The 27,776-nt window shown below is 40.3% G+C and overlaps 1 protein-coding gene across 2 annotated transcripts in view; it reads left to right on the top strand.

Moving 5' to 3' along the window:
- The first annotated feature begins 334 nt into the window (after positions 1-334).
- usp53a (ubiquitin specific peptidase 53a) overlaps positions 335-27,776 on the top strand; it is a 32,499-nt gene continuing 5,057 nt past the window's right edge. Inside the window, exons 1-14 of one of the 2 annotated variants that reach the window (XM_005468204.4) lie at positions 335-857; positions 9,768-10,434; positions 11,177-11,269; positions 11,470-11,604; positions 13,735-13,845; positions 14,717-14,799; positions 15,024-15,108; positions 15,603-15,749; positions 17,156-17,305; positions 19,221-19,389; positions 20,477-20,623; positions 21,931-22,068; positions 24,637-25,402; positions 26,228-26,295. In XM_005468204.4, coding sequence (XP_005468261.1) covers positions 10,291-10,434; positions 11,177-11,269; positions 11,470-11,604; positions 13,735-13,845; positions 14,717-14,799; positions 15,024-15,108; positions 15,603-15,749; positions 17,156-17,305; positions 19,221-19,389; positions 20,477-20,623; positions 21,931-22,068; positions 24,637-25,402; positions 26,228-26,295 — 2,236 coding nt within the window. In that variant the 5' untranslated portion in view covers positions 335-857; positions 9,768-10,290. The remainder of the gene's footprint in view (positions 858-9,767; positions 10,435-11,176; positions 11,270-11,469; positions 11,605-13,734; positions 13,846-14,716; positions 14,800-15,023; positions 15,109-15,602; positions 15,750-17,155; positions 17,306-19,220; positions 19,390-20,476; positions 20,624-21,930; positions 22,069-24,636; positions 25,403-26,227; positions 26,296-27,776) is intronic. The other variant, XM_005468205.4, reaches the window with a different exon arrangement.

Consider the following 27,776-nt stretch of genomic DNA (forward strand, 5'->3'; position numbering starts at 1 on the left):
TGTTAGGAATTGCCGCCACAGTATTAGTGTAACCATGCAGGTATAAACAAACCTTAAACGCTGCAACACTTGATCTGCGGGAAAAAAGCAAAAAAAAAAAAAAAAAAAAAAAAAGCAAGAACGCGGATATTCTGTCAGATCTATGGGAATCTGTAAAGCACACGCTGTGGACATTTTTTTATACATTCAAATACACTTTAACTGACTTTCTGAATATTATAAAGAATCGTCCAAGTGCGCATGTGATGCAGCTTCTAGTGTACTCCGCATTGTAGCAGTAAGCTGCCCCCCCCCCTCACCGGCACCATAAAGCAACATTAACGAGCTTGCCAGCAGAGTTGGCGCTCTGCAAATATTGGAGCGTGCGTGCGCGCGCGCCCTAGCAGTGGCAGCGGTGTACAGTAGCATGGCAGACTGCAGTAAATACAGTGTTGAAGAGGCGGGGTTTGACATCTCCGCTCTGAAAACATCTCTAATCCAGTATTTCAGGTGGCCAAGTCGACCGAGCGAACCATTGCTCACTACCGCCGCGCTTCAGAGAACTGCAGCACAAACGCACGCCTCCTCCACCCGGAGTGGACAGACGGGGCTGGTGTGTATCCGAAGTGGAAACTCGCCGTGGGAGAAGAAAACAGAGAAAAAGCCAGAGAGGGAGAGAGAAGTTTAAGCGACGCGAGGCAACACTTTGCTTGTCTGGGCGGTGTTTTAGTTCTCCCCGTTTGAAGAACATAGTAAGCGGAGACTCATTCGGCTTTTCGGCGAAACTCAACCAAAAGAAAAAAAATACTTCCAACTCTTGTTCAGTGAACTCTAAAAAGGATATTGCGGCACTTTTTGGGGTCATTATTCAGTCAAAGGTAAGCGTCAGCTGAAGTTTGACAAATGTACTTGTCTTTCCTTGTTTATGTTTGTGGCAGTACGTGGGGGCGGAAGCTCTACCTGGAACTCAGGTAAGTCGGAAACCAGGTAGGCCTAGCGTTAGTTAGGCTAGCTTTAGTTAGCATAACTTGTTATAAAAATATAGGTGTGGAAATTGTTTAGAAGTTTAGTAGAGTTTATTTGTCGTTTTTATTTTTTGACGGTTTATTTTATTCAGTTTATTATTATTATTTTTTATTGGCCTTGAAATAGTCTCACTGTGAACATTTTGCTGTGAGTGAGGCTATGAATCGGTCATTAAATATTATAAAATGTAGCATATGTAGCATAAGGTCACGGAAGCTGTCGTGACGTTTTTAGTGTGTTGGAATGCTTTATTTTCGTGACACACACACGCGCGTTGTGTCAGCTTTTCTGTCACACAGTGTACTATCAGAGGGTGTCTCATCACTTTTTATTGTGTGTGGAAAGGTTTCATGTTGCGCAATCATGTACACTTTTGTTTATATCTCCAGGAAAAATGGCTGCTAGTCTGGTTTTTGTTGTTTTGTTTAGTTTTTTGGGGGGGGGGGGGATCAGATCTGCTGTAACAGAACTTCCCTTATGTGGCACCAGTAGACTGGCTTTTCCCCTCTAAACTCATGATAAGACCCTCATCCCGACGAGCCCAGTCCCTTAAGCACAGTGATGATGAGGCGATGAGATCATCAACCCTTTAGACATCTTGCTCACTCAGCCTTCACATTGATGCAAGTGGAACATTGCCTTCAGGACAAAGATGGTGAAATAAACATAAAGGCATGCCGACGAACCAGTTTTTGACGCTGGGCCTTCTGCCACGTCTTTGTCTGCAAGCACATTGAGCAAGAGTACTTGGAAAAACGTGAGATTTTCAGAAGTACTGTTTACTAATGTGCTGTGTCTTCATCAGCTTTGTAGAAAGATGGTGTGTGGTGATAAGCGACTAACCCAGAGGTCTGCCACTTCAGATTTAGTTTTAAAACTTATTTCTTTATGCATTAAAAAAAAGTTGTAGGAAAAATAAAAGATAAATTGGGGGCAGGGTCATGATCATGCTTGATGTTTCTTGGCTAGCTGTTGTCAAATGAGGGGCCATTAAGGAAGCAATTGTGAGAGCAGAAAGGAGGATGTTATATTTCAGTCAGATTCTATTCAGCTTTGGATCCTGGCTCTGTGCTTTTGTTCTTCCTTTTCCTCCGTTGGAAGCAGTAAGGAGTAATGGGTGACTCAGCGTGGTGTGGGTGACCTGTTCAGTTTCACAGGGTTGAACACGGGGACCGTGTGTTGGAACGCAGCAAGACTTTGAGCAGGAAGCCCACACAGGAAATGACCGCTGCATTGTTACCCATGCTTAAACCATGTCTGCAGCCTGCAGGGAATTTCAAGTGAAGTTTCACTGTTTTTTTGTTTTGTTTTGTTTTTCTGTTTGTTTGTTTTTTGGGGGGTTGTTTTTTTTTTTTTGTAGATTAAACACACAGGGTCACATTTATTACTTGTCCTTGTACATGCATTGGCTGCTTGTTTATGAATGTTTTTCCTAGTTCTAACGCCTAATTAAATAAACCGACCGAGGGAAGAAATGTCGAATGCGTTCAGTTCAGGGGAATTTTAAATGTTGCTTTAAGAGTAGTTTAGACATGAGGAAGAATTGTGATTCATCCTTACTCTATCAATATGAGTCAGACATGGAACTTTGTATGACTTTACCAAAAGTGGAGAAGTTCATTTTCAAGTCTAAAAACAGACCCAGAAAATGGGAGTAATTGTCCACTTGTCAAAAGTCAATCTGTTCCAAGGAACGGCTCTAAATTCAGATATGGTTAACTTAACACTAAAATAGATTTTATACCTGGCAGCCTTTATGAACCGCACTTTATAACAACAAACCCACTGCACTCTTTTACCTCGCTCAGCTATTTTTATTCACTTCATTTGGATCCACCCCTTTTCTTTCTAACATTAATGTTTCTATGTTAATCTAGCTCCACTATGCTTTAATTTAAAAAAACTATCTCATTTTGCTGTCAGCCGGAAATGAATTTCACGTGTGGTTAAAGCACATTTAGAAAAAGTGTCTGTGAAGGTGGGAAAGAGATGACGTATGTTACAGCTGTCACAGGATGCAAAGTAGGACCCGGCGTGCGTGGCCCTGAAGTTATTTTTCTGAAGGGAAAGTTGAATATTTACGAGTTTCCTCTTTAACATATGCCATTAAAATGCATGACACGCAGCGAGAACACGTGTGCAGCACTTGCTTTTTCTACGTGATCTCCAGCAAGGAAAAAGCCATTCATCAACAGTGAGTCACAGCTGAGGAGTAACAGGAGGGAACACACTCGGCTGTCATCTAGGTGTATAATGCACCAGCTTGACAGGGAGATATTGATCTGCATTTGAGAGGAAGGAGTTTCTTAGACTTTAAGCTGTATCGTACTCTGTGGCAGTTCATATTGTAAATTGTGAACGTGAGTTAAGAATTAATTCCTTACAGCCTTATTAATTAAAGCCGATGTGGAGAGAATTACCGACTTTCGCTGCTGGGAACCCGAAAGTCGACCGTTCCAACAATATTTACATCAGAAATCTTCTCTCTTTGTGTTGCTGCTATGATGCATTTCTATTTTTGTTTCTTGAAAACAGTGACATAGTGTGACTCAATTTACCACAGATTGATTCATCAGCAGCTGTTGGCGTTGCCATATTAAGGAGATCAGTTGAATCATTGTTAATGGGGCTATCCATCAACAGATCACTAACTGATAAATTATAGCATCTGACTCTCCACTCCTTCACGCCAAATTTGGACACATTTTACAGATCCTCCAGGCTTGTCAAAGCTGCCACTGCACAACATGCTCTTTAGCTGAGTGCTTGAAGGTGCTAGCCTTAGCATTTTCCATATGACAAGGGAAGAAGGGAGTCATTCCTGGTCCTTGTTTGACAAGCCTGAGCCAGTCTTTGTTTACAAAGGAAGACTGGACTTCCTGCAGTTGTGCCCCTTGGTGAAAAAAAGAAATGACTGCTTTTGTTTGGCTCTTGTTCTTGGCTCAATGCTGCATCTCTGACGACGTTTCCATAGTACATTGATAGTCGTTGCTGCTGTTGTTTTTTATGGATAACTTTATCATCTAGTAACAATATTTTTCAATGCAGTATTTCTCCTTTTAAAATGGCTGTAAGTCAAGGATGTTGCATAACCACATGGATAACTAAACTCGAGATTAGAAAGCAGTGTATTTCTAGCTCAGCAGGTTTAACTAAGTCCAACACATGTGAAAACTGTGTTTTGTTTTGTTTTTTAATTAATTTTTCTAATTTTTACAAATATCCTGAAGGGCTTGCTTACTATTAAGCAACTTTACTTTATAGCTGTGTACAGTTTTTATTCATCCACTTGTTCACAGATGTGATTGGCTAAATCACTGATTGCTGTATGTGAACAGAGGTAATGACATGGAAATGTCATACTAGAATAGCCTATGGTAAAAAAATTTTATGTTAGAAGTAGATCTATCAACTGTTGTAGCTCCACTTTGTCACACAGTACATACTAATTAATTAACTAATTAATTTTTTGGTCCTTGGAGCTTTTATTGTTTTTTGTAGTTGCATTTTGCCAGTTTGATTTTCTTTCCTGTTAAAGATTTCGGGCCTCTTTATGATAACTCCTTATGTTAAAACCAGATTTTTGATCTCATTAAAAAAAAAAGTGTTTTTTGGTTTTCAATATTAATATATAAGTACGGTTGTCAAGACACTAGAATTTTCCTACAATGATACCAGGACCCAAGAAAATACAACAAAAATATCCCGTACCTTTTTAATTATGTCATTTTGGGTACTGCTAATAGTTAAATGGCTAAAATTAAGGTGTGCCTTTGCCAGGTTAATAATAGTTTTTAAGAACAATTATTTATATAATCTGTTCCTAAGTGTTTATTGCTTCAGTGTTGTTTAAACAGGAGCTTTACTGACCTCACCAAATTCTTCGTAAAGACTGTAGTGTCAGCAGATGAGATGTTTTAAGATACTACGGTTCATGTGTTCAGCTGCTAGTGAGGGGAGGGGCTGTGTGTCAGCTGGAGGAGGCAAAGCTGATACTGCTCATATCAATACTGTTGCAAATGAGTATGTAATCCATGTTTAGTATTAGTTAGTACCTGACAACCCTATTCAGTTATTATGCTTTAGGTAACTACAATACTGTAAAAAGAAGGTACCTTTTGAGTTTTAAAAATTTTGGTATAATAGGTATTGCAAATATCAGTTCTGGTGATATCCCTAAATATAAGATGTAAAAATATACTTAAGGATATTTAATGTGTAAAGTAGGATCTGATCGATTATTTATATTTTCTGCTGTTTCAAGCGCTGCTGTGTAAAGTAATGTTTCCCTTTTATGTACTTTAACTCAGTGGAACTTTGGCACTACGTTTGGCCACAGGTGTGACCTAATTTCCACTTATCAAAGATACTTTGCTGCATGTGATTGAACTCTGCTTCACCTGTGTGTATGTGTGTGAGAGCGCAATTGGTGGTTAATGTTTAAACATAGCCTTTTGTTATCTTTAATCACCAATGTTTTGTTTTAATTACGAGAGGTAATTCAAAGAGAACTCGAGGAAGCTACTTGCTTACAAGGCAGAAACTGGAGGTCAACACGACCTCATTAGGACTGTGTTTTAAAATGAAGTCAGGGGGTTTTGTGGACTATGTTGTTAGGATCGAAGCACAAAAGGGAAAATAAGAGGAATATGGTGTCATTCTCCACTTAGACTTGAAAGCAGAGGGTGTCAACAGCCGTCTTGGCTTACTACTCAATGATGTAAACTTGGCTTATGGACAATTTTGCCGCTGGCCAGAGTCGTTTCCTCCACCTAGGTCTGTAAACAAGAAAGCACATATTTCATATGGCTGCTGTTAGTTGAAATTGATTGTGGGAGATCTGTTTTCAATTTTAAAATGGGTATTTTATTATTAAAATCGTATAACAGAAGAATATGAAATACAGCAAGAATGTCAGCAGAGTCACCTGTGCAGGCAGTGTGCTTCTCTCTTTCCTCTCTCGTCACTCTTCTGGGTCCGTGTTTACACGTTAGGCACAGTATGTGCTACTTTAACCTTTCAGGATTGTAGCATAGCCAACCCTTGTCTAAAAATGTGCACGTATCCTGTAGTGCCGACACTATGCGGTCTCTGTCACCTGATGTTTTCTGATTTCCTGCTTTTATTTTTACAGACATTATGGGCTTGGGGGGATATCCATTAATCCCCCCATAACAAACAAAAGAAAATGAATAACAGTAATGTTAATTAATTATTGTTAAATAAAGGCAGTGGTTATAAATTCTGCTTGTTTAACTTAAGCCAGACAGCAAAATGTTGATCTTACAATCGTCACAACATTACTGAAGTGTACTTACTGTCAGTTTTGCTCCTAGAAATGATGGTTTAACATAACTGAGCTTGACAGTTTTTTCCAAATGGACCAATATAATGCAATAACATTCATAGGACCAGAAAGACAGAGCCATATTTACTCATGCTGTTGTCAGCAGTGTCTCAATACAGCACATGCTTCAGCTTCTTTCTCTGTGACATCAGTGTGACATTGAATAATGTAGACAAGGTTTGGGATTGTTTTTGCATTCTGCTAAATGGGTATGGGTGAGATGATAGCCGGATATGTTTGATGCTTGCGTATTATTCCCTGAAAACAGGAATAAATGTACCAGTTTCTAATTAACAGAATCAATAAATGTATAATGGATTAGTAGAGTGCTCGGGCTCTGTCGTCTAAGGTGTAGGTGATTAATTTAATTGCTTTTCCATTTCGTCACATGGTCACAAACTTGATGTCCTTGTACAGACTTGTCCCGACTTGTGATGTCATCGGCAAAGGTGGGTTTTCCATTTGCCAGTCCAGCCCTGAAGCAAATCCGAAAACAGCAGCTCTTAAGAAACTCTGAGCTTAAGTGATTGCTTTGGAATGCTGTTGCCAAGGAGCCCAGTTGCAAAGTACAGAGGCAGAGACATTTGTGCATTTAGTCGGAGCATGTGAAGATGACTGTAAAATACAAAACTGCAGCCTGCAACCTTAGATTCTGCATCGAACTGCGTTGTTGCAATGTCATCATACATCGAGGATTCCTAAAATACCACGATGGCAATGTTGTCCTGCAAGTTTCAGCCGAAACTTTTCAGTGGTTCTGGTGACTGTCACAAGAGGGAAGTTTCATTGTTTGTTCTAAGTAGGGCAGTATTTTTTTTTTTCTTCTTACTCTGAATAACAAAATGTTTGAGGTTTATTCTTTGAGGCTATTTTTTTGGGTCTTGGGGACTAAAATTGGATGAGTCACTGTTGCACATTGTTGCTTCTTTGTACTTTTTGGTACTGGAACAATGTGAACAATATGAGATATGTAAAGTTACAAGGACAAGCCCTGTTACCATTTAAAATGCTACCTTATGAAAATCCCAATAAAGACATCACAACTGAAAGGTTTTGACCGTATGCTGACCTCTTTGGGCATTCACTGATATTAACCCCCCCACCCCCCACTGACTTGTTCAGCATAAACACATTCATCCAGCAAACCGCTTAAAGGTGTCTGTGTTCCGGCCAAGATGCACTTTCCCTCCAGATTTTGTTGGTGTAGCTCAGTTTATTGCATCTTCAATCGTTTGTTAAAATGCTCACTACAGCTCAACTCATGGTGGGAAAAAAAAAAATAGGTCAGGGCAGTCTTTCTTTGTAGCTGATTTTATAAAAAGCGTGACGGGGCCAGACAAAGTAATACAAAAATGGAACGGAATAGAAACTTGGAGCAGCATTATATGGGTTTTTAGAAATGTCAGGCCACAAATAGCTGACTAGCAGTTTGAGACTGAGCTCTCCTCTGGAGTTACAGCCGCCCACGTTGTTTAAAATTCATTTCAAACAATTTATTTCACTTCAGGTTCATACAGTTGCAATAAAGAGATTATGAAAGTTTATCAGGATAACTGAGTTGCTAATTAAAGTTGCTCTGGTTTAAAGTCATAATTCTAGACAAACACAGTATGACTGAACTAATTACCACGCAAACAGTCGAATTTTTTTGTGTGTCTTTATTGGACAGACTAATAACTCGCAGTGCAAGCTGAAAAAAGTAAAGTAGTTCTAGTTAATAGAACCTTTTGGTAGCACCAGACTCGGATTATTAATATTGCTGCTTCTAAACTTACACAACCATGTGAAGGAATTTTAGACCATTCGTCCTCCTGATCTTTTTCAGCTCATTTAAGTAACCCTCCTCAGGTCATTCCACAATTAAATAACCAAGGCCTTTCACATGGTTATTCCAAAACATGTTTTCTTTCTTTTTCCACCGTTTAATTATTAATTTACTTGTTTGTGTTTCCAGTACACTATGGTTTTTATATTTCCCCAGCTTCTTACATGCATAAGCGTCAGGTTATGGACATGATCTCTCTCTTTAAAAATAAAAAAATCAAGTAAATAAAATCTTTATATCCTTTCTAAGATAGAAACGTAAGTCCACCGAGCCTTCAGACTGAAAAAGATTTTTTTGGTCCTCCAATCATGATGCTGTTCATTTATCCCAGACATGTGGAAAAGCCCATAAACCCATTCATTGGTTTTCTTTTTGTTGACACATGAACAAAAATGTAAACTTTGTAGAAATTTCTGCTGTTTTGCCAAAATAACAGGATTGCAAGTTGAGCTTAGTTTGAGCTTTGCTGGCTGCCTGCTCTACAGGAGAGTCCTCCAGTTTTAGACCGTGTGTCTCGGTGCTGATTGATGTACAGCCACGTCTTTAGAACTGCTTTTTCAGCCCTCTCTCCCCATATGTATTTTTAGCATTTCTAAAGTCTCGTGAAAGTTGTGACTGTGGCATTATTTGCAAAAACCAATCTTTGTATACCTCTATTTAAACAGAGGTACCACTGCATCCCATAGTGAGAAGTCAGATGTAGAGAAGTACATTGAATTTATTCAGACGGGTCTTTTAGCTATTGTTCGATTATGTTGAGTAGAGAAAGGGAAGTAGTTGGCCAGCAGAAGATATTTTCTGGTTTCAAATTACCGTAAAATGAAGACCTTTTAAAGTCCAATAACAAGATTGCAAATTAAACTAATCTGTTGCTTTGGATTCTGGTCCCCTTTTTTTTCTATTTAATATGATGTTGGATTATTAATTGGATGAAACATTAACCACTGACAAGAGTTAATCCCCTCCAGTGAAAGTGACACATATTGGGGAAGTGATGGTCTGCGTCAGTATTAGAAGGAAAAAAAAAAATCCAGTGTTTCCTCTAAGCTCCCTTCCTGTCTGATGATAGCTCTTTGCACAATTGTCACCATCGCCCCTCCCTTTTTTCTTTTTCTTTTAAGTGTCTTTTTTTGTCTATACTGTAGAAAATTGGAAAATTCATAATTCTTACTTTTTCCCTGCCTTTCAAATGAAGTACAGGCTGCAGCCTAGTGAGCTGTAACTCCTACGTGTGTGTGTTAGCTCTCTGTCTGTATTGTTTAGGAAATAATAAATTTCTCTGAATGTTAATGTGAAACCTAAGTTAGTGCCATCTTTAGTTTGACACGCCTCCAGTGCAAAGGGTGGCTGTAAAAGTTAATATATAAGCTTTCCTGACATGTATAAACAGTCAGGTTTGACCTAAATTGGGAGGCACACGACTGAAATTTCACATGTGACTTCCTGTGGTATTGTTTTGAATCACTCATCCAGTGCAGTAGTGTTAAATGTATGTTAAAGCAGTAAGGCATAATGGATAAAAAGGAGCAAACCACATTAGCTGTTAACATGTTTTTAAATCTTGTTCTCTTTTTGTTTTTTCTTACACAGCCCAGTCGTGTTTGCTGTCTAACCTTTCGATGTGTGAACTTCTGAGCGGGAACAAGTGAAGAGTCGTCAGGACCATTTGGCAGGATTTGCTTATAGGTGTCAACAATCTCTTCTGAAGCTGTTATGAAGTTTTGACCACAAACAGCACAAGATGTTTGAAACACGTCCCTTCGTGTTGAGAAGGCATCATATCAGATCACCGGTTAACAAAGGACGGCCAAAAAGAAGAGTTGGATTGTAATTTTTGTGTGTGTGTGTGCGTTTGCACGCGTGTGTGTGTTTTATTTATTTTTTTTAATACAGAAGATTTTTAAGTAATTGGCACGATATAAGGACCTTCTCCTTGAGCTGCAGAAATAGACTGGACTCCCATGTGTAGCAGAGCCGCCGCTGCAGCTTGTGGAATAACTTAGCATAAGACTGCTGGACAGCTGCTTCTTCAGGGCTCCGGGGATCTTATCTAAGCATCCACCCACCCTGTCATCTGACTATTTCACCTGTACAAAGGCAACCCTACTAACCAATGGCATGGGTCAAGTTCTTCAGGAAGCCAGGGGGCAATCTGGGGAAATCCTACCAGCCGGGGAGCATGCTGTCTCTGGCCCCCACCAAAGGACTGCTCAACGAGCCTGGCCAGAACAGCTGTTTCCTCAACAGTGCTGTGCAGGTTTGTTGACACTATCAGTTTGAATTTAAGTTGAGTTCAGTTTCTGTAAAAAACTCATGAACATTTTTATGTAAAAAACTGCACCAAAATGGCAGTCGCTGCTTCTAACTGGTCCTCCAAACTTCTTCAATTTATTTGCTGCTTGTATAACTTTATTTATTGCAGCCCCCCTCTGGGAACATGTTCCACCCTCTTGAAAAAATAACCATCATTTATTTGGAAATTGCAAAGCTTAGTCACTGTCTGAATTTGTCAGAGCTTCCCAGCTATTTATTCATTCTGGATGGTTAGGTTTTTTTCTTGTGGGGTACTGGCTGGTGAGTTAGTTCATTATATCAGCCAACGCGCAGTGAGGTCAGCGTCGGACGCTCTTACTCAGAGGGTGGGTGAGACAACCGATGAGCTGGTCGAAGATGATCATTACCTTCGGCTTTGTTTCTGTGAGGGAGTTGTTCTCTCACCAACTCCTCGTTGTTATGACCTTGGAGACTTTATTATTGTAACATGCCTGCATGTTATGAGCAACCAAAAAAACCCAAAGATGTTAAGTTTCATAATGGGGGAAAAATGTGAATCTCTTCTTAATGATTATTTTGTAAATAGGCAGATCGTTACAGAAAATCTATATATTTGAAGTGCATATGAATGTGTTTGTTTGACTGCTTTATCTTGTAAGTAAGCGATATGCCCAACATCTTATGTTGTAAGGGCCTCATGAGCTCCTGCTCTATCCCTTGTGTAGGTACTATGGCATCTGGACATCTTCAGACGCAGCTTGAGGCAGCTGCCTGGACACTTCTGTCTGGGAGAGTCGTGCATTTTTTGTGCATTAAAGGTAAGATGCGATCATAAGCATATTTAATAAGAGCTGACACTTTAAAGTAACCGTGCAGCTCCTGTTTGTCAGCATGAATGTGTGGAACGTCTGCTCTCATATTCAGACTGTGCATTGGGCGGTAAATGTGACACAAATGCTTTCTGTAAACACAATATGCCGTTGTCAGGGTGTAAACAAGTTCTCGCTCTCTTCTTCAGGGTATTTTCACTCAGTTCCAGCACAGTCGGGAGCGAGCCCTGCCCTCTGACAACCTGCGTCACGCCTTGGCGGAGACCTTTAAGGACGAGCAGCGCTTCCAGCTGGGCTTCATGGATGATGCCGCAGAGTGCTTTGTAAGTTCCTGTGGCAACACTATGGCGGGAGGGATTCGTGTATGTTTGTGTGTTATCCTGCCGCACAGCTCAAGCGAAGCACTGCCACGAAACTGTTCGGCGAGGTCACTGAAAGAGCTTCTGTCCCTCCCTTCCCCTCCCATCAACCCCAGCCACATTGGCGCTAAATATCATCATGACAGCTTATATAAGTACCAGGGTTGTGTTTGAACCGCTGTTTTATCTGCTGCCATAGTATGGCACATGAGTTCTGTGCTTTTGAAGAATCAGTTTCATATGGTCTTTATTGCTTTAGCATATTGCTTCCAGTTTTTGTGCTCTTTTGGCACTTTAAAAAAATATTTTCAACTAGTCTAATTATTTTTGTCCCAGTTTTATTATGACTCCAGCCAAAAAGGAAAAGTCCTGTTACCCTACTTTTATTTTGTTTAAAAAAAAAAAAAAGTTTTACTTTGTCAATCGGGTTTAATTAGCGAATTTTTTCTCTTACAATGTTGATATATTGTGCCTGTAAACTACACCAAAACGGCACAGATGTATCCTGATTTTTTTTTTTTTTTTTTTGTTCTTTCCCTCCCCACGCAACGGTTGTTTATCTGTTTAGGAAGTGCAATTACACAGCAATGGATAAACAAAAGAGGGAATCTAACATCTCACGAACACAACGGGGGGATGAGTGTACTTGTGCACATTGGGCTGTACAAGTGTGATTTTTGTCACTTTGCTTCTCCTATAAGTTACAGATCAACCTACCACATGATGAGATGTTATGTAGAAAAACCATATAAACCATATGAATAATTAAGAAAAAATGGCACATGGGCAGTTGTCTGAAAAATAGTTGGCACAGGATGTTAAACTGATCTGTTACGAGATGTTCTACCTGCTATTTTGTATTTCAACTAATTACCCGAATCCCAGAGACACTTACAGAAGTAGATATGTGGAGGAGTCTGTCCACTTTTGTGTAAGTAATTAAAAGTTTTAGAGAATCCCAATAAATTTCTCTAATTTAAAAATCTTTTTGTGGATGCATTATGAGGGCAAAAAAGAAGGCTTACTATCAGCACATGGTTCAGGGTTAGTCAGCATCTGTGATCACACTGGAGTCATCGGTGCACATGTTAACGTGCAGATCTGCGATGCTGAAGGTTTGAAGTGTAACATGCTGCCATCCACACATCTTTCTCAGAGTCTCGTTAACTTATTTCAGCAGCACAAAAACCACCACTTGTGCTTTTTCTAGTGGTAAAAGAGTCTGGTTAATAGAGTGGCTTGTCTTGAGGCCAAACATGTTCCCATTAAAAATATTTGGTACGTTATGAAACGAAAAGACAAAGGAGGCCCTGAACTCTTTAGAAGCTTAAAGCCAGTGTCAAGCCAAAATGCAAAACCCCCTCTTGGTTTTTCTTTTTTTTCTTGGCTTTCATCTGCTACAGAAGTTGCTCTCCTTAGTTCTCAGACATGTACAGGGTGTTGTTAAAAGATCTGATGCCCTGTCTGAACTGTTGGTATCTTATTCAAAATATTTTCGTGTTTCATAGTTACGACGTTTGATGTTTTGCATTTGACTGGTTTACATCATTTAAATGATCTGCAGAACATGGCGTTATGATTTTATTTACTTTTTAAATCATGTCCCTGCTTTTTCAGAAATGGGATCGTTAAACTGAAATTCCAAAGTTTTTTTGTCTCATGTGGACGTCCCATTTCTTAATACCCCGCAGATCTTGCCCTTGAGCGTTTTCTCTCTAAAGCATTGGCAGCAGTGTGCTTGTAGAGAATTTATGTGAGGAGTTGGCTAGTGTCAGATTAACAGCCTGTGAAGTATAGCCTGTAACCTTTGCAGGCCTACCTCACAGCCTTAATATTTCATAAACTCACAAGCGTTGGAACCAGGAAGGAGCTAAAACGGAGTGGAGCTTCTTCCTTTAACGTGCTCCTTCTGCTGCCAGGTTTACAGCACGACTCCTAAAATTGAATTCTCTGTGTAATATGGGCCGTGTATTTTATTACACTGCAATCTTTGTCTTGGAAATCGCTGAATTGGAGAGAAACTATAGGCTGTGTGGAGTGTTTCCCCTCACCACCACCACCCCCATACCTGACAGTTTTCCTGTCCTGTCACAGGAAAACATACTGGAGAGGATCCACCTGCACATTGTGCCTGAGGAGACAGATGCCTGCACTTCAAACTCTTGCATCACACATCAGAAGTTCGCCATGTCACTTTATGAACAGGTCAGTAAGAGGCTCGGAAGTAATAATAAATATTATATTCCCTGGAAGCTTGCGTGTTTATTCTGGATGATCTAAGCACGAGCTGGTTATATTAATTTTGTGTCTTCACTTTTTGTGTGTGTGTTTTAGTTCGTTTAATCTTTGTTTGCACAGTCTCTACTGTGTTGAGTGGACAAGCCGGACACACTAGAGAGTGTTAGGATTAAGCGACACGCACACATGCAGACACATATTAATCACTGTCTGAGACAATAGAAATCCAATCAGTCATGTTTTGATACTGGCTCACCCCCAGTGAAATATAGAGGGTGTTTCTGGTCAGATTTCACAGCTCTGCGGCAGCAGGAGAGTACACATAAATTCCACCTCAGCACAACACAGACACACACACACACACACACACACACGACTCTTCCCTGTGGCTCTGATGCCCATCACTGTCTCTGTCCCAAACCAGTTCTATCTCCGAATCTAACACATAATACGCCTTTGGACTAAATCCCTTAGGAGCAGAGTCGGTGGATTTGCTTCCACCTCGACTTCAGGGCACCCTATCCAGCAAATATTATCAAGGCCCAAATGAGGATTGCCTTGCTCAAAGAGCGGTCGATAACTTCAGAGCTGAAATCGGACGCCTGATAATGTCAGTTGAGCTTGGAGTTTATATGTGATCACAGGGAAATAAGCCAAAAATCAAAGAACTGGTTTTGTCTCATTTCTGGAAAGCGACTCTCCGATATGCTAACTAGTCATATGCAGTGTTTATATTTGCTGAAATCACATGTTTACTTATTATTTCTTTAATTTGTTGGTAACTTCTATCCTTTTGTTTGTCGCCCACATTGGTCACTCTCTCCTCTCTCCTCTGCAGTGTGTGTGCCGTAGCTGTGGGGCATCTTCTGACCCACTGCCGTTTACAGAGCTGGTGCATTATGTCTCCACCACCGCACTCTGGTAAGGCAAAGACAGTATGTAACCTCCTTTAGCACCCTTTTGTCATACGTCTTGCTCCACACTCTCTTTCAATTATCACAAGGTCAGAACTCTGATTTCTTTTGCTGACTGCGGCATTTCGAAAGTGTGTTTGTCTCTGAGCGTGGCTTATCTTTATTTGTCTCTGCTTGTTCTTTCCTATGCTTCTGCTGACATTGTGCTGTTTACACTGCCTTCTTTCTCAGTCAACAGACGTTTCAGCGGAGAGATGAGTCTTTTGGGGAGGTGTTACAAGCAGCGAGTACGATCGGGGACCTTCGTAACTGTCCAGTAAGTATTTACACCCAAAAATGACAGTCATGTTGTGTGAACGAGCAATCTGGAAAACATCAACTCTGTTGGCTGGCCTCGGCGCTACTTAGTACACCCAGTGGATATCATATTTCATAAATTGGTCATTACTTAAGTGTGAGAAAGATAATAAGAAAGCTAAAATGTCAACATTATTCAGTCTTAACATTGTTTGACACATTTGGCCAGATGCCATGATTCTTTGACTCAAACTGGTTGCATGTAACTCGGTAGCATTTGATACAAACCTTCTAGTACAAAAAATCTTATCTTGCCTGATTTAATCAGCAACATTAATAATTTTTTTCAGTAAAATGTGTGATTTAAGGACACTCTTTGCTATTAGTACATTTTCTTGGGGCTTTGTTTTTTAATTTGGTCCACTTAGACTACTTTCTAACCAGCTGAACTTGTTTTTCTTGTCTTTATCTATGTGTCTCTATCTCTCTCTTTTTTTTCTTTTTTTTAACCAGAGCAACTGTGGCCAGAAAATCAGGATCAGACGAGTCCTCATGAACTCCCCAGAAATTGTCACCATAGGCTTTGTGTGGGACTCCGACCAGTCTGACCTCACTGAGGATGTTATCCGCTCACTAGGGCCTGGTCTCAGTCTTTCTTCGGTGAGCAATCTCATGCATTGCTTTCTATATTCTACATATTATGACATTTTATTGGATTAATCTGAGTATCCAGAGAATTTATTGAATGTGTCAGTATATTCTTGAATTATTATTTATACAACTGTTACACAAGCACTGCCTCTTGCCCTACTGATTTGATGTTGGGTTTTTTTTGGTGCAATTCAACATATGTGGGAAATAAAGTAGGGATTTATTTCTCTGTAAATCGGAGTAGTTGCATAAGCCGTCAACTCCCAATGCCCAGTTGGCCCATGCCACTGATCAAAAAGCCCCTGCTGGCCTTGGTCAGCTTGTCAAAAAGCCCCTCCTCTCATCTTTGTGTGTCTGTGTGTGCGCGTGGATCCCTTCCTAAGCGAACATGTCAACTAAATGGATACCACTGAGACCAGAAGGGGGTGTTCAGCACAACTTTGTTTTTTGGTTTTTATTTATATTCATATATTTTTAATCACAAGTATGCACAGCTGGAGTAATGTGCTGTCTTTTTTCTCATAAAATTCTGCTTTCTGTCTATGTACATAGATCATTTTCAGCCATGTCCACAGTGAACATAAACTATAGTGACACATTGCTTAATATGTGCTTGTTAGTCTTTACATCCAATACGTGTGGATGAGTTCTACAAGCCAGAGTCGATCGGTGGAGTTCAAATGAGGATGTGCTCATACGAATTACACCTTACATAACTTTGATTTATTTATTTATCTTTTTATTTTGGATTGAAGCATTTCAACCACTCATTTTACGACTCAGAAAAAATTAGGACATGGGAAGAATTTTCAGTCTCACCCACCCGCCAATGTGCCACAAAGGCTTTTATTCATTGGGGAGTCACATTTCATGTGACTTTATTGGGCGTCAAAAGGGAGCTTACTGCCCCCATCATTTGCTTTGAAATCCATTGTTTGTGTGAGTGAGTGAGAGACGGAGAACTGGCTGTACAAGAATCATGGGAGGGAGAAACAAGTCACACTTTGTATCATTTGAAAATAACACAGCATAGTACTAGGTTACCTCTGTAGGCAGGATGGAAAGATATGCTGCCACTGCAGTGATTCAAACCAGCCTTTACTTGTACTGATTACCGAATCAATGCTAGTTCATTCCCTTTGCCTTAATCTGTAAACAAATGGAGTAACTGACGCTGTTAGCTTTCTGCATCATTTAGCTGCCTTCCAGCTTACTTTGGTGGTGATTTAACTGTGTAATTGATGCATTTATATATATATATATATATATATATATATATATATATATATATATATATATATATATATATATATATATATATATATATATATATATATATATATATATATATATATATGTATGTGTGTGTGTGTGTGTGTGTGTGTGTGTGTGTGTGTGTGTGTGTGTGGACACAGCTCTTCTACAGGGTGACAGATGAGCATGCCAAAAAGGGAGAGCTGATGCTCGTGGGAATGATCTGCTACTCCAGCCGCCACTACTGTGCCTTCACCTTCCACACCAAATCTGCCAAATGGGTCTTCTTTGATGACGCAACAGTCAAAGAGGTGAGAGAGTGTGCAGTAGTGCTGAAGCTATTAGTCTGGTGACTGACAAAGGGTCATGTTAAATGAGTCACATGTCAAAATAAGAAACATATATATTATAATAGCAAGGAAGTTGTACAGCACACATATGAAAAGTCTTTTTTTTCCCTTCCTTGTGGTATTTTTAGATGTTAGAATAGCATTAGTGCAAGCTTTTTCTAAAGAAGAAAAAAAATCAGAGTTTGGGATTCATGTTATCACTGAACAGATAAGCAGAAGCTGCTACAGACGAGACCGAATGTTCAGTCTCTTATCTCTGTTACAAAGACTTTTTATCGTCCAATAAGGACCACATTGATTGCGCTTCATGAGCCTCTGGTTTGATGAGCCTTTATGGCAGTGAGGAGTCAGCCAAACTCCCAACTTCCTGCCTGATTTCTACTGCAAACACTCTGTAGTCACAGAGCACTGCAGTAGTAAAGCAGAGATAGCTAATAAAGATGTTTTTATTTTTTTTATGAAACTGGGTAAAGTTTAAGGAGATGTGACAATGCTGCGTTACAGTGTGAAGTGTGTATGATGTATGTCTCAGTGAGGAAGTGGTTTTGTGTGTTTGTGTTCTGCTGGTTTACTTTTGAATCCTCTCGTCCTTTAGTTGTTTTTTCCCATTAACGGTGGATTTATTTTCATGATGTGTACATGCAAGCATGCCTTCTGTCCCACATCCTCACAATTTTCACGGGGACTGTGGTGCAGCGGCCGGCTGGCACTGTGTCAATCCTTCAGCAGCTTGTGCTGCGTGTGCAACCCCTCCCGACTGAGATGGAGGAGCTAGAGTACTCTGCGCCTGCCAAGTCCATACCTGGAATGAAACTTGCCAGTGTTTCTGTGACTCCCCAAGTCCCAGCCCCTAAATGACTGCTGCAGTGTAGCCCAATTACTGTGTTTCCATTGCATGAAATAATATTGCACAAAATCCTAAGTGCAGTAACTCACTAGCTGTTCTGATTGGATGGTGGGTCATGGGTAGCATAGAGACACTTACATTAATCAGAACATGGCCGATGTTAATGCACTAGTGGTAAATGATATATAACATTAGCAACAGATAAAGCTTTACTGGTTTTAGCTGAAGAGATTGGAGATTGTTTTGAAGCTAACAGATATATCTGCTTTAACATTCATTTAAAGATTTTCTGAAAACTGGAGGGCAAAAAATAGACTTTAAGAGAAAAAGCTGTAACAGAAAGGCAGATTTGGCCAAGAGTCTTAACCCTTAACATGTCTTTGACCCTTTCAGATAATAAATGTTGTGCCTCACCATTGAAAAGAGGATCCAAAAATAACACAGATGTGTCTCTGTTTTGCCTTCATCTAACATGCTTTGTTAATCACGGCTTGTCTTCCTCCTCTATATTGTATATGTGCACATTCCCCAAGTCAAATCCCTTTTTTTTCCCCCTCTGTCTGTGTTCCTTTGAATTGGTTGCTCTTTACCTTGTTTTGCCATCTCTTCCACGCCTGCTTTCTCTTTGAGAAAGCAGGCGTGGAAGTCATTTGGCGTCATTTGCTTAATTAAGGAGCACAGAAGCATCTGTTAGCCTGCAGCCTGCCTTTGTGGTACCTTTGTGGAGAGACGCGCACCTTACACAGCTTTGCTAATGTGATTGTGTGCTTTGGCCTTAGTGTGTTAGATTTACTCACAAATTAAAGCTAAACCCCATTTTGTCACACATAGTCTGAAGTTGCATGTGAATTTTATTTATATTATATATATATATATTAAAAAAACAGTCAAATCCTTAGATGGATACCCTTGAATGCATGTAGGTTCATTTTGTACTATCACACATAAAGGTATAGTATTATACAGTATGCTAAAATGTGTTAATTGACCCTGCTTTTTTCTTCTTTCCTTCTTTGTTTCCTGGTGCAGATCGGCTCCCGGTGGAAAGATGTCGTCAGTAAATGTATCAAAGGTCACTTCCAGCCTCTTCTTCTTTTTTATGCCAATCAAAATGGGAGCGCTATCCCCACAGAAGATGCCTCAAAACAAAACAGCAGCCAGTCCCACAGCAAGAACCCCCTTAACGGAGAAGCGCAAGGTACGATGTTTTAAAAATTACCTCAGAGGTCATAATGCTGGCATTTAAAAGCCTCGTCATAGCAGTTTTATATCAGGTGTGATGAGGTGTTGATTGAGTGTCTTTTTGTGGAAATGACGCCATCCAAACTCCTCTGTGTGTTTCTCTTTGATATTCCAACTGTATTTTTCTCAGCATTCATTATGTGTCACATCCCAAGTGCCCCATTTGATTATAATGTCCCACCGTTAAAAAAAACAAGCAGCCATTAAAGTGAAGCTGATTGGTGCAGATGCCTGTCTTTTTAGTGGTGCAGTGTTGGAGGCCAAGAAAAAGAAAATCTGAATGTTACGGCACTACTGCCTGGTCAAATGAAACAAAGTGTAGCCAAAGTTTTCCGAGTGGTTTGTTTTGAAATGCAAATGTAGTCTCAAGTTTGAGGTGAATGTTTGCTGTGGGGTTTGAAGTGTGGCTTATTTATCTTCTGTCCACTTATTTGCCTCTGTAAACCTTTAGCTTGAGTTGAGCACTAAATCTTTCATGGAAATTTATTTTATTTTATTTTTTTTAACTACTTAAAATTCTCACACAGCCGGTTGTTTAGTTGAAAAATTTCCATACTCCCTCCGAGTGCATTAAAGTAACAAAATGTAAAATTTAAATCAGAAGACGGGTGGGAAAAAAGAAGGAAAACAACCTCCCAAATCAAATGCACTGTTTGCCTTTGCCGCTGCTGATGTGAACAGCTGAACATCTCTCCTGTTGGGATTACATATCCCTGGATTTGTGTGGTTGGGGAGGTTTTTATCCCTTTTAAAGACCCTCCTCCAGCCCTCCACGCTGGCTGTGCCCCAGGTCCAGGCTGTGGCAAGCGCTCACTGTCCGTCAGAGCTGACAGGGCGCCCGACTAAACGGGATCATCCTCCAAAAATCAAGAAGTAGTACACAGTGTGGATCTTGTAATTGAATTCTGTGTTGTAGTTTCAGGTAAAATTAGTTTTTTTTATTGATCTTCACTCAACAGGATTTTTTTAATTTTTATTTTTCATGGGAAGGATACGCCTATATGTATGGCCTTACCTTTAAAACATTTTTCCCTTCTTTCTAGGCACTGAGTCCCAAGTTTCAGTCTCCCCCAGAAAGCTGGACCTCACCAGAGAGAATCTGAATGCTCTGCTGGGCCAAGATCTTTTCAAGAAGACCCCTTCAACCCTCAGCAGGGGCAGCACTCAGACCAGTGGAGGACGGGGAACAGGTAAGGGGGGGAACGAATATGGAGGGATTAAGCAGCTTGGTGGTTGAACAAATTGTCCTGATTGTGTAAGATCTTAACTTTTTTTTTTTGTTTGTTTTTTTGCCTCTATTACAAATTAAATCAAATTATTAGCAGTGTAAACCAACCTGCTACAAACTGCTACACTTTGCTATGTAACCTGTGTAAACCTAGTTTATGGTTTACACATGTTTTGATGTGAATAAGAAGGGATGCAAACAGAGAGGTGAGTCATGTTGTGTGGCAGTTGTATTTTTCAGCCTTGAAAAGACTCCTTAATTCATAAATATTTTGTCCTGGGAGAGTGGTGACAAGCACAGATCTGGAACAGCAGCTAGCGGAAGAGATAATTAAATGTCTTTGCTCCGAAACTAAATCTGGCCATGCTAGTAATACAGAAGGGATTAGAGACCCTTAGTGTGGAGAGAGAGAGAGGTCATTATGCACATGCTTAATTGCAAGCAGAGGGGAGAGTGAATTGAGAAGAGGGGTTATTTATGCGATTTAACAGCGTCTTCTTTGATATCCTTGTACATTCTGCTGGTATGAAGTTGTTCGTGTCCTTGAGCAGTTCTCTATGGGAGGCGATGCTGCAAGACAATGAAATGTCACCAGCTGCTGCAGTTTTAAGGAGTAGCAGAGTCAAATTTATCAAACTGATTCACCGTGTGGTTAAACTGCTACACTTCCTGCTTTACGGAATGTGTGGAATCTCAAAAACATCCGCCGATTTTTTTTTTCTTTTCTTTTCTTTTTATTAAACAAACACAAAATCTGGAATGATATAAATGTTTTGTTTCTTTTTTGTTCTGTTTTTCTGAGCGGCCATCTCGTCCTTGCTCGCTTCCTTTTAAAATCTCACATGGCTATAACAGCATTATTCCAGTACCATGACCAATCGTTGCTTTAAAGAAAATGTGGGGCCAGAGATGCAGCGCGAGCCTCTGCATGGCCGTGTTTCCTCCCCGCTGCCTTTCCTCTCCCATCAGCACAGCAATGTGCCGTAAAGTTGGCCTGTGTCTACACACTCGGCAGCTGCTCAGTGCCTCGGGGGTGCCGGGGACGAAGAGCGACAAGGAAAAGGATGTAGCGGTGATAGATGTATCTATGTACAAGTGGATAAAAATACTTTAATGGTGGGAATCTCCACCTGATTCAGCAAATGCCCCATTTCTATTTTATTTTTATTTCTTTTAAGGGTCAGCGTTATTCAGATGCTGGCTATGTTAACCTTGTCACACAGTGGAAAAAAATCTCAAATACTTTTCTTGTCTTTTCTTGTTTCTTAGTGAAAAGCAATCACAAGAGCCGCCTTAGGGAGATTTCTCGAGAAGTTGCCCAGAAAGCAGTAGAGATGCGTAGGGCGCATTCACCCCGAAGAGAGCCTGATAGGAGTGGTCAACACAGGGTGGAGTCACGCTACAGAGGTGGGTTGCTCTATACAAACAGACTGCAAAACTGCACATACACAGAATTGCCAGGTGTTGCGTTACAAAAGCCCAGCCTTCCCCCTCCCTTATATCACCCTCTGTTTGGGAGCAATGTGTTAGAAAGGGGATTAGGTGCTGACGTCTGTTGGTGCCTGCCTTGATCCCTGTAGTCCTGTAGTCTTCACCAATATTATTAAATACACCAGAAACTAAGCAGATCAAACCAAAGAGCAACAAATGCTGATTTTTATTTTTTATTTTCTTTATTTTAAGGTTGAAATTTGATTCCAAATTTGCACAAACTTTTCTCACACACCTCTCAAATTAAGTCATTGTGCCTTAAAGAGTATGCTGATTAATATAGGATACTTTAATACTCCTTCAGCATATCATTGCTTTCATTAAGTGCCAGTGGGGGGGGATTATCAAGCACAATATAATCCACCAAATCCACCATGACAACAGCGGTAGCCTGTGTTAGCACAGAGCTTGCATCCCTTCATGAATAAATGCACCAGGTTAAGGCAGCCTAGTGTCATTGCTGTGATGAATGGCGATTCTAGAGGTGACACTACGGTTAATCTAAGAAGTATAAATTAACCGTAGCATAGTTCATTCTCAGACACTCGATGATACGAAGCAGGACAAGCTCAATCAACTTCCTTAGGCTGCGGCCTGGGGAATTTTTCCATGATCTTTAACCGTGTTGATTTAAACATCTTGTTACCCTTCTTCTAAAATGATCCACAGTTGTGTGTACGGTTATTGAGGTGGCAGCAGAAATGTTTAAAACAGGCCAGTATCGTGGTGTATATGTGAGCAAAAATGTAGACAGCTCTGTTTAAAGTGATTTAACTGTGCCACACAGTCAGCAAAATCCAAAGCAGGGGACTCCATCTCTTGCAGGCTTATTCCCAAGAATGACAGTTTTATGTGAAGAATAAAATTCCATTTTTGTACGCTCAAACACGGATCAGGTTTACCCCGTCATTTAGGTGATGACTCCCGCACAAGGCAGGGAGCCTTTAGCTGCCAGCTTTAGGTTAGGGAAATGCGTTTAACAGATGATCCTTACAATCTAAATTTGCATGACACGAGTTTTTCTTTTATGTAAAAAGTACCAGATTTTGCTTAAAAATGTAGAAGGAGACTTAAGTATCAACATTGTGAAAGTAAAACGTGAAAAAATTGTATTCAGAGAGCGCAAACCTCCACCAAGGCTGCTCACTCTCTGGGCAGCATTTCATTTTAAGGTAATAGTATTGTATTTTGTACATACTTATTTTCTTTTTTTCTGTTAAAAGTACAGTAAAAAAAACACATTTGGGATCAACTTGAAAGAAAAACAAATGTGAAATATAAAAGTGATGTTAAAGGTCAAAAGTGACATGATATTTGGATTCAAACTAAATGTGATATTTAGAATCCACATATATCAGTATGATTTCCATTTTAATGACTTTTAATGAAAGTTTGACCCTACCTGACCTTGAAGACGTAGTCTAAGGTCCAAAGTAATGTGGCATTTAGAATTCCCATATATAATTCCCATATGTCTATATGTTAATGCAAACAATAACAATAAGAAACATACAGCACTAATGTCACTGTGACTTTCACATAAATCTATTGCCCTTAAAGGACAGGCCAGAGGTCCAAAGTCACATCTTTTAAATTTGCATAAAGATCTTTCCATATGTTAATAATACAACGCACAGTTGTAGGATTCATAGTTTCTGAGTTGTAAGGGGTTTTTTTTGTCTGTTTTCGACCAATAAACTGTTATGTTGTCCTTGAAGACCTCAGTGGATGCAAGCCAAATTTTAATGGATTATTAACATGACCCCACTCGACACCCCTACAATGTTTTGTTTTTATCAAAATGTATTCTAAACCTTTCGAGCTGTCATGTTTACAGCCAGAATGATATGAAGCACGCAAATGCTTAAAAAAAACCTAAACAAAAATAACCTTCTTGATAGAGGTACTAGGGGACTGTTTACAAAAATTATTGTAATTCCTAAACAGTTAATGCAATACTTGAAAATTGAAAGTCAGTAACGGTGGAGTTCAGTCTTGATTGGCTGAAAGTTTACTGTAGATATATAAAGAGGTAAATTTATAAAAAAAAAAAAAATGCATCATTGTCCAAAACTTTATGGGTCAGACTGTGTGTAGGAAACACCAGTGACATCGATATCTGCATGTCTGTGCATGAGCTGGCTGCCCTCTGTGCACACAGCATGGAAGAAAATCCACTCCTTGTGGTTGTAATTTACACTTTCCTGCCTGCTGCAGACATAAATGTCAGTAACTTCATTGTCATCATGCCCTTCCTTCACTCTCCGCCCAACCTGCTGTTTTCTTTAGCACAGCCCTGTCTTATTGTGTGGACATTTCAATTTAAGTCAATTTTTACCTTTTGCAATGTTATTTATGACACTTTACTTTTGTAATATCGTTCCTGCAACATGCCAGTCGAAAAAATTCCAATAAATAGCCTCTAGAGATATCTTAGTGTAAGCTCTTGCATCATTTTTTTTTTTCTCTCCCTCTCTCTCTCAGACCCAGGTCACGACAGGACCTACTCCCGCTCAGCTTCACCTCCAGAGAATGGCTTCAAGCAGTACCTGGAGACTCGACTGTACAGCAGCCAAGGAAAAGGTCCCACTCGGACTGAGCGAACACCACAGCTTGGGGGCCGGTCTTCCAATGAAAATTCTCGTTTAAGGCACCAAGTGCTACCTGATGTGCCCACTGTAACTAGTGGTCATAACAGGCGGAGACTAGATCAGATCTCAAATGGATACGATACAGACAGCAGCCAAGACTCCAGAGGGCTTTCTGGAAATACAGGGAACGGCCGCAGCAGGCCCGGCCGAGCTTGGAAGCCAATGCGGGAAGCGCTAAATGTAGACAGCATATTAAGTAGCGGGAATGTAAGTCACGAACGAAGGCAGCAGAGCCCTCGGAGGAGACCCAATAGTCAGTCGCCCTCACGTGATCGAGAGCGAGATTATCCGTGGGGAGGCCGGGAAGAACGTAAGCCAAAGAGCCTGATGACCATCTACGAGGACGAGCAGAAGCATGAAATAGGTGGCAGCCGAAGCTCTCTGGACTCGGACAGCCGCAGGGGCCACACTGACAAGGACAGATCGAAGGGCTCAGCGACTCTTAAAGTGCGCAGTGACAACTGGAAGATTCAGAGAACTGAATCTGGATATGAGAGCAGTGACAGACTGAGCAATGGCTCAGCTAATCTCGACTCGCCCGTTGTAGAGAACATGTCTTCCAAGGACCTCCGGCCCATACCTGAGCTGCATCTGATGAGGTAAAACAGATCCTTCCACTTAGGTTTATATCACCCAGATGCACCAAAACTGCACTGCAAAGCATGATGCAGAGGAAAAAAAAAGCTGACACAATATTTCCTGCACGACGTCAGCGCCATAGAGCCGCTTTGTCATCTCGCGGCCTACTCATTTAAGGACTCGAGTCTCGGAAGTGCTGCCATTTCTAAATAATAAAACATTACAAACAAACTGATCTAAGAATAGCAGGTCTCATTTAACAATAAATGCACACAAGGCAGATGCAGGAATCCTATTTTGCTGGGCTGTCATTTGTTGTATTTGTAGTTCAGGGCTTGTTTGTAGATAATGATCCCATATAGCTGACAACTCCTGTACTCAGCAGGGGCAGCCTCAGATAGCTGACTTCTTCAAAAGCCGGTGCATTATTTAAGCATATCTGTTGACAGTACGCTAGTAAAGAGTCTCTTTAATTATTAATTCTTCAATATGATTTAAGATGTTTTTGTGACTGGTTTGGGTTAAAGCTTGAAGCCACTAAAACTGTGAAATTGTGATTTTATGGTATTATTTTTATTCTCTAATACATCTTATGGATCTTAGAGGAGATAAAAGCATAACACTTTTGCTGTTGTACATCAAGAAACCCAAAAGAAAAACAAGGATATTACAATAAGATGTCTGGGTTCATACTGGGATGCAAATCATGCTACGGCATGGTGTGTCTTTGGAGATGCAACTATGCACTTAGACTCTAACTATAATTGTTATTATCCCCCTTTATCTGCTCTAAGCTCGTGGCTCTTTTTAAAAAATGAATAATAACTATACTTTTTGTGTTTTAGGGATAACTTTCCTCGGAGAAGAAGTGATGAATTGAAGACTGACGTGCTGTACTCAACCATTTCCATTAGTAAGTAACTATTGCTTTAAGTAAAAAATTAGTATTTTGCCGTTATTCAAGTAAATCTCCAGATGTGTGTACATTTTTCATCACGCATTAGAGGGAATAGATGAAAGCATCAGTCTCTGACAAAGGCTCGGCCCTGATACTGAAGATACTTCCTCTCCCCAGTAGACTTCCATGTGTTGTAAGGACCTGAAACATTAAGATAGTATGCTGCAGTTTCCTTGATTTATTGTTCTATCAGTCGTGTTAAGGTCACAGCCTGATTGAAGGGATACTGTATGGAAGTGTGCGCTCTGGTTCCAGACTGACTGGCCCTGACCTTTTTTTCCTGAGTAAAGTTTATGTTATGCAGCACCTAGTGAAATTGCATGAGCTCAAAGGAAGAATGAGCCATGTAGGGAACAAGCTTTGTACCTTTAACACTGGTATTTTGGTGTGGAAAAATACTAGCCAGGCTCAGTTTAATTTTATTTAATTGGCTGTCCTTCCTCCCACAGTGAATGGAAGAACAAATGGAAAATGGTAGGGGGGAGGAAAAAAAACCTCAAGGACCTTTTCAACTGTTAACTGCGGTGAATAATGCGTTCTTTCTGCAGGAAGTACAATAACTTTTAGATCCACGGGGATGCAAAATCTGGGGTGAAAATCGGGTTTAGAGCTCAGAATGTCTGTTTTAAAAGGAAAAAGAAACGATGAGCCTTAACTATGAGTCATGTTGCGAAGTTGCAGTATTTTTTTTTTTCCTCTAGGTAGGATGGGAGGGAGATAAGGTGACACGAATAGCACTAGGGGGCTTGTCGCCTGGACACCCTTGACATTCTTTATCTAGCATGTGCTTGCTGATGCACACTATCAGCACTGCAAAAGGAGCGAAAGAACCTATAAATGAAAAATGCCTTGCTAATTCCCTCAATGGAAATACCTTGAGTTAATCCTGAATTGTAGGAGTAGATGAGTGAGCTTGTTGGGGCCACCCAGCTGTGCCCAGCCAGACAGAAAATGCCACGACTGGACCTGTCAGAAGGTGGTATTCAAACACCGCTCAAATAAAATGCAGTTTTACAGCTCTGCAGTTATTTCAAGTTCCCAAAAGAAAATGCAGGTACGATTTGAGGTTCATTGCCGAGTTAAATATAGCTACAGCACAAGTGTGGCAAGTTGAGAAACAGAAGCATCGCCGGTCTTGTTTTCGTCTGTGAGCGTCAGCACATGCAGAGAGACTCATGTGACTGAAGCCCTGGCAAACAGACAAAGACTACTGTGGCATACACAGTGGATTTTTTCACTGCTTCAGTTTTTAATCTGGCAAAATGTAAAAAACAAACTGTAGTATTGCTATTGTTTAGTTTAGTTATATCTACTAATTTTAAGGCTGTTAAGGAATTATGATTACATCTGTATCAAGCTGCATTCACTCATCCTTGCCCCTCTCTTTTGTTTGTAATGTTTCACAGGACCTGTTATATTTTAAAAGTACCCACAGT

Source organism: Oreochromis niloticus, linkage group LG3, assembly GCF_001858045.2.
Source record: "Oreochromis niloticus isolate F11D_XX linkage group LG3, O_niloticus_UMD_NMBU, whole genome shotgun sequence".
Classification (NCBI taxonomy): domain Eukaryota; kingdom Metazoa; phylum Chordata; class Actinopteri; order Cichliformes; family Cichlidae; genus Oreochromis; species Oreochromis niloticus.